We start from the raw sequence: 11,307 nt of genomic DNA, 5'->3' as shown, positions 1-11,307 counted from the left end.
ATTCTGCATGAACTCTTTATGGAGGGAGGACTCTTCTTTACAGCTTCCCTCCCACCATCTGCTACACAGAAATAAATATCATCATCATCCAAGAACTGCCTCATGTTTTGACTAGCAGCCCAGTGGCTGGACAACAACATACCACAAAATGGCGCCCAACGTGGGGCTGCTAGTCTCATCAGCATCATCACTTGTACAGTGAGAAGAGGCAGTTCATCATTCATCAGATGGCAATTCAATATTCAAGAGTTCATGCAGTTTCCAAGGACATCTTGTACACTTCGTGGATGAATAGTTCATTCATTCATCATACTTTTTCGTGAAGTGTAACTTGTCATTTTTGTGTTTCACAAATTCAGGACATATACATTTGACTTTTGAGCCTGAATATCAAGACATTATTTGTGATCCACATTGAATATTTCTCTTTATGTGTGATATATATTTCTAATTTCAATATCACATTGCAATATCATCCTGTGATATATATTATATGTTTATCATGTTTACATTTGTTTGAAATTTATAATCATATTGATTTCTACAAAGTATTGATTATAGTACAAATTCTATTTCTACCACATTTCTATGTCTACAGTGTTTATTTAAACTATATATATAGTATAGATTCATTTTCATCTCACTGACAAGTTTATTCCGAAAAATTAATTAGAGCGCATATCTATTCAAAATTTCACCACTGATCAAAATTTCAGGTTAATATTAAGTGTAGCTGGTAATTATTTGACTTTGTTTCCAAATTTATATTTCAAAGTTATTTAACATTTAACTTAAACAGTTCAATTTCAAAATCCAAAGTTTGTTTTTTTACTTGACATAATTTCTGTCAATACTTTTGATATTTGCATTGATACCCTTCTTACTTTACCTGTGTCAGACTCTATCCTCAGTACTTCTTTTTCCATGCTGTTCCTGCTGTCTTTCCTTCCGTGTGGACATATCTCTCTTCAGCAAACCACTAACATGTTTACCATAAGTATTTTGTCTTGTCTTGTGTTTCTTCATTTCATCGTATACCATATCCAATTATAGGCTTCATCACTATCATCTGTCATACCAGATCTTCTGTTTGCAATATATGAACACCATCAGTGATTATGTCCTCAGTATCTCCCTCAATTGCATATTTATTATCTCAAGTAACAGTATATCTGTGATGTGAGATATTTGTATAGTTTCCCCTCATATGTAAGTTACATATGTGACAGTGGAGTTCAGTCAGTATCTACTGTAACATTTACTTTCTGTATGTACAACTCAGTTGTTGCTGCATCTTGACTTATTTCCAGTGGTTGTCTGGTCTGTAGTACTTGCAGTTACTGCTTGTATCTGGGATGACTTTGTAGTCGTTGCCAGTTTAGTCTCACACCATAGCCTTTGCTTCCTGGATGATTTAATTTCCAATGGTATCATCTGACTAGTGTTTCATTTTACCTGACCTCAGTACATGCATAAGTTGTCCTTCAGGTGACCACATCCTGATTGTTGTTCGGCTACTTGCATTGCTATTGAACTTTGCTGCTTACCTGGGGTAGTGGTTAGTTCCCCTCAGTTGTAAGTCTACCCATATCACACCATAGTCCATCTTGTATCCTTGCTTTTATCGGAGCCCTGCACTTGGTTTCCTAATACTTAGGAGTTTTTGCACTTTGTGATCGCCTCGGTTCATAATATTGTTGTTGGGTCCCAACGTATAGGATCCTTGTTGCCTTTTTGGAAGTTCGTCATACTTGTGTTATCGTACACATTATGGCTCAATCGGACAGTGATGTTAGATCACAGGTTGATCAGGTTGTGGATTTCATTCATCAGCTTGATCCCTTAGTCCGTACTAGCATACTCACCCGTCTAGCAGACGACGCTAATCAACATCCACCTCAGACCACTTATGTAGCTGATGTTGGGTCTGGAGATACGTTGTTTCGGCTGCATATGCTTCCACCTCCTGTGGATAGCCAAAGGGTTGTTGCCCCACCATATACACCTGGGCTATCGTCACTGCTTACACATTCACCTCTGGGGTCTCCTTTGTTGCCTGATGTATGGTCACCCATGGAGCCTTCCCAGCGGACAATACCCCCACAAGACCCTAGTCCTAGGATAGAATTGCCGAAATCTTTGCCTAGGCCCTACGGGTCACTCTTCAGTTATAACCAACCCCAGGGTTCATCAACCCCTTACTCACAGCAGTCGCGTGTCATTACACGTCCGACTGGGGCACCAAATGAGGTCATGCCCATATCACACACCTCCTACATGACAATAATCAATGCACCAAGTCCACGGTTGTCAACATTTTCAGGGGATAGGGCAAAGGGTGATGTGAAATATAGTCAGTGGCACCTTGAAATATTGGGGTGTCGACGTGAAATGCTCACTCTGATGACACCGCCATATTCAATGCCATGCGGAGAGCAGCCAAGGGTTGCAGGGGCAACCATTGATTCTGCTTTAGAGCAGTTGGACATTGTATTTGGCAATGTGATGCCTGGCGAGACGCTCATGGAGCGCTTTTACACAGCTAGCCAGGAAATAAATGAGTCTGCTGTAGCTTGGAGTTGTAGACTTCGTGACTTGATCTCAAAGATCGAAGTCTCAGGAATGCTCCCACCAAATGCTGCAATGACCCTGCTTTGAAGCTGTTTCTGGATGGGGTTGTCCCAGGATGCTTTGAAGCAGGCAACTCGTCATCACTTTGACTCTGGTCTCGAGTACAGCCAACTGCTGCTTGCTGTACGTTGGGTGGAGAAGGAACTGCTTACCCCTAAGGAGGTACATCAGTGTCCCGTTACCACTCCTGTACCATGTCGGGTGATGGAGGATGTGCTCTCTAGGCTTAAAGACCTTGATAAGAGTCTAAAGTCTATTGGGGACAAAGTTCCTCAAGCCTCCTCTTACAAACCACCCACCAGGAGTAAAGGCCCAGCTCCCTTCAAAGGTGCCCAGACATATAAACCTTTAGTAAAGCAGGTCGGTGATAAACCCCCTCCACAACAATCATCAGTTTTCTGTTTTGATTGTGGAAGGCCAAGGCTCAAAAGGGGTCACCAGCATTGCCCTGCTTTGAACTTCTAAGTGTCCCAGTTATGGAGCGGTCTCAGGACTCTAACCAAAGCTCTCAACGAGAGGTGCCTTCCAATTTAGTTGGGCACCCAAACATTGCGCATGTGAAGGTAGAGGAGCATGTCTGTGAAGTTTTGATAGATACTGGTTCAATGGTCACCACTATCTCTGAAAGTTTCTACAGAGCCTACCTCCCTCACTTGCCACTCCACCAAATTAGTTCATTACTAGAGGTGCATGGAGCTGGGGGATCCAAGCTACCCTATTTGGGGTATGTTGAGGCTACTATTGCTATACCCCTGACTTCATGGGTCGAGTAGTGGAGGTAGCTGCACTCATACTTGTGGTGCCCACTTCCGACTTCACTTCTAAGGTACCTCTTATCCTGGGGACCAGTGTCCTGCGTGCTGCTTGTGAAAGCAACCCTGGTGACAGTGTATCTGGGAGCTCTTCTCCTTGTGTGGGACGGTAATTATGACACAAGGTTGAGTTATGTCAATTCATGTTTATTTCCATCTCAACGTAGACAATAAGGAAAAACCTATAACATACAAATATCACAGGCTCATTAGGTTACAATCACTGAGCAACAGAATGAAAATATATTTCTATGTAATGTTACAACAGCATACTATACACCTACACTTAATGTTTGACATTGTAGAAAAGCACAAGTTCATTGATTGTATTTGAACATTAGGATGGACGGAATTGTAGATATAAATTGACAATTACTATTTAAAATGAGACCGAAGGAATAATGTACACATAAGTTTTGTGGAAATATTGCAATTAATGAAAATGACAATGAAATTCGGCTATGAAACTACTTTGTTATAGTTGGTCTTACAATACATATGACTGCAAAGAAAAGGTATTTCTAGTTTACAGCATAATGAAGAAAAGCACCAACACAAGCTCGACGACGTCAGTTTGCAACAATGGAATTACAAAATCATAGATCGATATGGATAAACAATATTCATGATATATCAATGAACTCACATCAGTCACCACTGAAGTTGATTTGCGTAACAATAATAATGACATAAATACAGTACAAGAAAACGATATTCAGTTTGGCACAAATGGTACAATGGCACATCAATGACGATGACTAAATTCATCATAATAAAACAATCCTGAGAATTAAAACGTAAATATTATGCATTGCCAGCCATGGCTAAACCTGAGTATGTTTACATTTCCTATCATGGCCGGCGCAACACAATGCGTTGGCAAAGGGATGTAACTCATGTGAGCTAACATGCACTCGAGTTAAACAAACGACTGCGCTTATGGCGCGAAATACCATTCACTGACAGCGATGCAGAAAACACATATCATACTCTATATACTTGAAATGTGCATAAAAGACAAACATAAAAGGAATAAGTATACATGGTTCTACTTAAGAATGAAATTATAAAGCGGTGCCAATTCATGATCTGCCATACTTCATCAGATATTGCGAAGTTGCCACTACGGACCAATGTACTTTGGTCGGCAATTGAACACACGCATTACGCTATTTCTATCTTTATAATTTTAAGAACATGTGAAAAGACTAATATATCAATGCAATGTTTCTCAAAGTCAAAATACTCAATATATATCAGCTCGGGGGGTGTACTTACGGTTGGTTATTGAGAAGAAAAGTAAATGCACGAGAGCGATTGTCGTCTGCTGCCTGCTTCGCTAGAGGCTTGGTGCATGTGCCGTATCTCGTGACGTATGTCGCAAAGCTAGTTTACAATAAGACATTATTTTATTATAGAAAGAGGACTTGACTTAACATGGAATTATAATTACGAGAAAGTTAAGTGAAAATTACGAAATATAGTAAGGAAATGTATAATCTGAAAGTTGCAAACTTCCGGAATTCGATGAAGATTAACGAAGTTTACGTGGCTAATTTGGTCACTTCAAACTCTCTTCACACTCCCCTGCTGAATCAGTTGGCTCCGACAAATAACTATATGCCAACGTTACAAAACTAAAATTGGAAAAATATCTAACTATTACAAAAACAGTTTCAAGCAACATGTTATAACAAACAAACAACTCTGTTACAACATCTCAAAATAATTACAGTGTTCAACTGCACTTGCATAAGCTATGCAAGGCATAACCCATAGGACTTGTTTCTGCATTCTTAAAGCGAGAATATATCTCTAAATTGGAACTGCACACTGAGAACCCATAAAAACTGTCTTTCACGTTGAAACAACTTCTACTCTATCAGGTAATTGTAACTAACACAGTCATGGTCACATCGAGTCTCTTGGCAAGACAGAGGCTGCCAACAACTGAGCTAATAGTAGTTGTGTCCTACTCATATCTGCGATAACGTTTGGGTCTACATGTGGCGTTGTCTGTGGAGTAACCTGTATTTCATTAACCACAGAACGAGGCAGGTTGAAGGGGTTAGGGTTCTGTCCAGCAGTGGAACGTGTTGACCGTCTAACAGAGGTTTCCATAGTTTCCGGGCTTGATACAGGCCCAGGTTCCTTTGCATTGCTGGCATCAGGACTGGAAGCTTCTGGTATATCTTCAGTCAGGTCTGATATTTCTCGACCAGTTGCTTCTAAGTCTGTCGGTGTGTCACTTGAGGTCACACCAGTTGGTTCAATGACTTGTGCCCGTCTGCTGGTGGTGCTTTGCTCCCCTTCTGTGGATGTGCCACTCGTCTGTCTGGTGAAGTCATTCCTTCCCATGAGATCTTCTGGAGGGTCGTCGACATAGAAGGTACATGACGCTGGTAACCCATCTTCTTCTGAGCAATCAATAGGTGTGCATAGTTCTTCCACCTCTTCTTCAGCTCTTTCTACTATGGATGCAGGTGCCAGGTCTTCTACTAATGTCTTGGAATCCAAGATCTCCCTGCGATGGACAGGTTTTTCTTTTTCGCCATTTAGGGACTTGACAAGATAGATGCTGGGCTCTCTCCTTCCAATAACCTTGTAGGGTTCTGCGTTCCACATATCTTGAATTATTTTGTGTCGGCCGTGAAAGTGGTTTCTCAGGAAAACTCTGGCTCCAATTGGTATTTCTCGGTCTACTGCATTTTTGTTAAGTGTTTTTAGTCTCTTTAACGCTTCTTCTTCTGACCTTTTACTGGCCTGTTGATATGCGACCTGAAGGCGTTCATGGTGTTCCGTGATCCACTCAGTTTTTGATGTTTCTTCGGCTTGATTGCCAAGGACAAGATCCAGGGGCAGTTTTGGATCTCTACCAAAGAAGAGGTAATATGGCGTGTAACCAGTTGTGGCATGTGGAGTGCTGTTGTAGGCACATGTGAGTTCTGGAAGCAGTTCGGGCCATTTCAACTTCTGTTTGGGTTGCAGTGTCCGAAGCATGTTGTGGAGGGTACGGTTGAATCGTTCACACTGAGAATTTCCTTCTGGGTGGTACGGGGTTGTCTTTGTCTTTTTGATGCCATAGGTGCGACAGAGTTCATGGACAATTCTGCTCTCAAAACATCTGCCTTGGTCACTGTGCAGACGGTCGGGGACTCCGAATTTGATAAACCATTCTCTCACCACTATCTTGGCCACGGACTTCGCTGATTGGTCTCTGGTTGGAAACGCTTGGGTGAACTTGGTGAAGACATCAGTTAGAACAAGGACATCTTCGTAACTGTTTGTTCCTTTTTCCAATATCGTGAAATCCATGGCAAGTATCTCCAACGGTCTCTTTGCAATTATTGAGCCAAAAGTTGGTCTAACGTTGGGTCCATGCTTTCCTAGCATGCATCGTTTGCATTTGTTGCAGTAGTTTTCGACTTCTCTAGCCATGTAAGGCCAATAGCATCTGGTTCGGAGAATAGAGTAAGACCGTTCTGGGCTCTGGTGTCCATTTTCATTGTGACTAGATTTTAATACTCGGGTCAGGAGGGTCTTTGGAACTATGATTTGATTGATGGTCTTGTTGTTCTCAAAGGATCGTCGATACAGCACTCCGTTCAGCATAACCATCTGCTTCCAGCACTTCAAGTGTTTCCTTGCATCTGGACCTTCTTTCCTCATCATTCGCAAACTTGGCTGTGAACTTTGATCCCAGAAGTGAAGGAATCTTGAAATGACTGAATCTTCTCGCTGTAATTTCCTCATTTCATCAGCTGACACAGATGGTATGTTGGTACTTGGAAGGGGTTCGTCCTGTGCATGAATGGCTTCCACACGTACAACTTGTCTGTCCTCTTTGATTTGAAGCTTAAGGTCTGATGGTAATACAGTTGTAGTGGGTACCTTATGCTCTGACATAACGACAACAACTTCCTTGAGCCTTGTGGATTCTGTTCCATGTTTGACGAGTGAATCAGCATTCTTGTTCTTCTTCCCAGACCGGTGACGGATTGTCAAATTGAAGTGTGCCAGCTCACCCAATCCATCTTGTCTCTGTGGCACCAAGCTTTGCCGAAGTTTGAATGTGACTCAGTGGGTCGTTATCTGTGGTAACAGTACACTGAGCACCCAGCCAGAAATCCCTATACTTCTCTGTAACAGCCCAATTCAGTGCGACCAGTTCCAGTTTCATGCTACTGTAATTGGTCATATTCTTCTCAGCGGGTCGTAGTGACCGACTAGCGTAACTAAGCACAACCTTCCCTGCCTCTTGGTCCTGTGAGAGCACAGCCCCAAGACCATTGTGACTGGCGTCGACCTCCAGGATATATGGTCTTGAGAAATCGGGGTGTCCAAGGACAGGGGCCGTTGTCAATTTCTGCTACAACTCCTCAAAGACCTTATCACACTAGCTGTCGCAAGCCGAAATACCTTGGCCGTTGCTAAGTTTACGTTTGCCTTTCTTCTTGAGGGGTATCCCATGTAAAAGAGAGTGTAGGGGTGCTGCAATACTGGCGAAGGATGGAACGAACTTCCTATGGTACCCAGCTAAACCTAAGAATCCTCGTAGTTCTGTCTCCGTCTTTGGGACTGGCCATTCCATCACTGCCTCGATCTTCCCTTGTTCTTGTGAGATATCTTTCTCTGAAATATGGTGCCCAAGATAAAGGAGTTTCTCCTTAAACAGCTGACACTTCTCTGGCTTTACTTTTAAGTTGAATTTCGAAAGTCTTGTTAAGACCATTTCCAATCTTTCTAAAGTTTCTCCAAAGGTGGTGCCAAAAATAAGTATGTCGTCCAAGTAGATAAGTACGGTTTGGAAGTTTTCGTCGCCAAAGATTTTGTCCATAAGTCTCATGAAGGTTCCAGGAGCTCCAGTTAGTCCAAACGGCATTCTTAAGTACTCGTACAATCTACCAGTACCAGTTCTAAAGGCGGTCTTTTCTATGTCTTCTTCGACAACAGCGATCTGGTTAAATCCATGTGCAAGGTCAAGACTACAAAAGTATTTGGCACTTTTAAGAACGGTAAGGGCTTCATCAATTCGTGGAAGAGGGTAGGCGTCTTTCCTAGTCTTCGAGTTCAAAGCGCGATAGTCACAACAAACTCTCTTCACACTTGGACCATGGCTATTCAGTGGCTCAGTAGGCGTTGGAATGACCTGAACCAAACTGAGAATGTGCCGACAACTAAATCTATAACCATACCCCCGTCTTGCAACGAGATTATAACAGGTATTTGCAGGGGTAGTGCTCCACAGATTGGTATGGAGTTTTGTGCCACACAGTCCATTCTCCCTGGTTCACTTACCCTCGTTACTGGTGTTGTTGGGTTTCAGTCTACCCACTCAACAACACGGGTCAAGGTTGAGGTTGCTAACCCGTCCACCGAGGCTGTTACAATTCCAGCCAAAACAGTACTTTGTCATTTGAAACAAGTTGCTGTGTTGGACGGCTTATCCCCTGAGGATGGCGTCAGCAATACTGGCTCTGTACCTACCAAACTACCAAAAGAGTTATTTGAACTGGACTCTCTGGGTGATAATCACACTCCAGATGAAATAACTCAATTGCGCTCTCTACTGAATGAGTTTGACGATGTGTTTAGCAAGTCTGATATGGACATGGGACATACTGACTTGGTCACCCATCGAATAGAACTCACAGATGAGACTCCATTTAAGGAACGACATAGACGTATTCTGCCTTCTATGTATCAAGAGGTCAAGGAACATATAAAGCAGATGTTAGATGCTAAAGTTATCCGTCCATCTGCTAGTCCATATGCCTCGCCTGTTGTCCTGGTTCGCAAACATGACTCGAGTCTGCGCTTCTGTGTTGACTATCAACAGTCGCACAATTCGAGATTCATATGCTCTACCAAAGATAGAGGAAACTCTTGATGCTTTACATGGGGCAAAATACTTCTCTTGTCTTGACCTTAAGATTGGATATTGGCAAGTCGAAGTGGATGAGGAGCAGAAGGCCTATACTGCCTTAACTGTTGGTCCACTTGGGTTTTACGAGTGTAACTCTATGCCCTTTGGACCGACAAATGCTCCTGCTACTCTCCAACCAACGCCTGATGGAGGGGTGTATGGGCGACATTCATCTTCTCCAATGCCTCATTTATCTCTGTGACATCATTGTGTTTTCTAAGACCTTTGATGAGCATCTTGAGAGATTACGAGCAATCTTTCAAAGATTGCGCAAGAACGGGCTCAAGCTAAAGCTGTCAAAATGCCAATACTTGCAGACCTCCGTTAAGTACCTAGGTCACGTAATCTCTGAGGAGGGTATCAAAACAGACCCTGAGAAGATTGAAATATTGAAGACCTGGCCAATTCCACGTAATGTTGAAGATGTTCGTCGTTTTCTTGGATTCTCAGTCTACTTTAGACGTTTTGTTCCAGACTACGCTAAAGTTGCCAAGCCACTAACCAGTTCACTTGCTGGTCATGGCGGGAGATCCAAGCTCAAGATCAAGTCCAACCAACCATTTGTATGGGGGGATTCTCAACAGTCAGCTTTCAGTGAGGCTTTTGCTGATTTCACTCTGCTCTTTGAATTGCACATTGATGCAAGTGGGGATGGCCTAGGTGCAGTACTGTACCAGTCCCAAGACAATCAAAGGCGAGTGATTGCCTATGCAAGTCACAGTCTCAGCAAAGCCGAGCGCAATTACCCTGCTCATAAGTTAGAGTTTATGGCTCTAAAATGGGCTGTCACCAAGAAGTTTCATGACTACTTTCATCACTACTTGTATGGCAACTCATTCACTGTAAAGACTGACAATAATCCCCTCACTTATGTCCTAACTTCCGCTAAGTTGGATGCAACTGGGCATCGCTGGCTCGCAGAACTTGCTACTTATGACTCCTCCCTTGAGTATGTTCCGGGTGCAAGGAATGTTGATGCAGATGCTTTGTCCAGGTTGCCCCGTGAGTCCATGGACATTCAAAGTGTGTCTGCTCTCTGTAATGGGCAACTTATCTCATCATGCGCCGTGGAGACACTCTCCCTCAATAAGGAGGTGATGAACTGTATGTTGGCGGTCGATGGTATGGAACCTTCTGACGTTGTCAGCAAGCTGATTCCCCAATCTGTTCGATTTTGGACCTCATCCGTAATGATACGCGTCCAACCAAGGAGGCTCAAATCCATGGACTGGGACACTGCATCCATTCTCAGGCAGTGGGAGTCACTCACTGTCAAAGATGGCCTTCTCCACAGGCAACAACTTTCAGATGGTGTAGCACCTTACTATCAATTGATTGTTCCTCAGTCTAAAAGAGATGAGGTCATTACCAGGGCTAGAAATGCAATTTTTGCCAAGTGTGCCACAAGGCAAAAGTTATAAAATTTAGGTGTGCCTTGGGAAATCATCTGGTGCCCAGCCAATTATTTGTTACATTTCAGCATTAAAATTTTTAACAACCATTAAAGTGTTTGTTGTTTATTTGTGTCTCTCTGTCAGTAGTTCAATCAAAATGTTAATAAATTCATGTAATTGTAAGTAAGTGAGACATCTGTGATCTTACAAGTAAGTGATTTATTCAAGTTAAAGTGAGTTACAAACTTACTTTACTGACTTCCATTTAATGACTGTGACAGACAAGCCCCCACAACTCAGTTACTGTCAGCTTGTGACACAGAGGCTTTAACCCTAGTCCCATAAGCTGGGGTCCACCTTCTGTTGACTGCACACATCCACTTAGCTATTGCACCCTGTGGACTGTATTTCTCTAGTGTTGTGTTGCACTGGGCAACTGTCATGGGTGTACTTGACTTTAAGCATGATCTCCAGGCTGTCTTTACCCTCCCCATCATTGAAAATCCCCTGTCACATTCTGCAGAAGAGACTGCAAGTACCAGAC

At 42.7% G+C, this 11,307-nt stretch overlaps 1 protein-coding gene across 1 annotated transcript; it reads left to right on the top strand.

Annotated features, from left to right (window-relative positions):
• The first annotated feature begins 8,556 nt into the window (after window positions 1-8,556).
• LOC139475382 (uncharacterized) lies at window positions 8,557-9,333 on the top strand. Its single transcript, XM_071258602.1, has one exon. The coding sequence runs from the start codon at window positions 8,557-8,559 to the stop codon at window positions 9,331-9,333; it is 777 nt and encodes a 258-aa protein (XP_071114703.1).
• The last annotated feature ends 1,974 nt before the right edge of the window (window positions 9,334-11,307 follow it).

The sequence above is a fragment of the Haliotis cracherodii genome, unplaced genomic scaffold, assembly GCF_022045235.1.
Source record: "Haliotis cracherodii isolate W230 unplaced genomic scaffold, xgHalCrac1.p SCAF_3, whole genome shotgun sequence".
NCBI lineage: Eukaryota > Metazoa > Mollusca > Gastropoda > Lepetellida > Haliotidae > Haliotis > Haliotis cracherodii.
The sequence above is the reverse complement of the archived record's forward strand: the minus strand, read 5'-3'. Positions and strand labels throughout refer to the sequence as shown.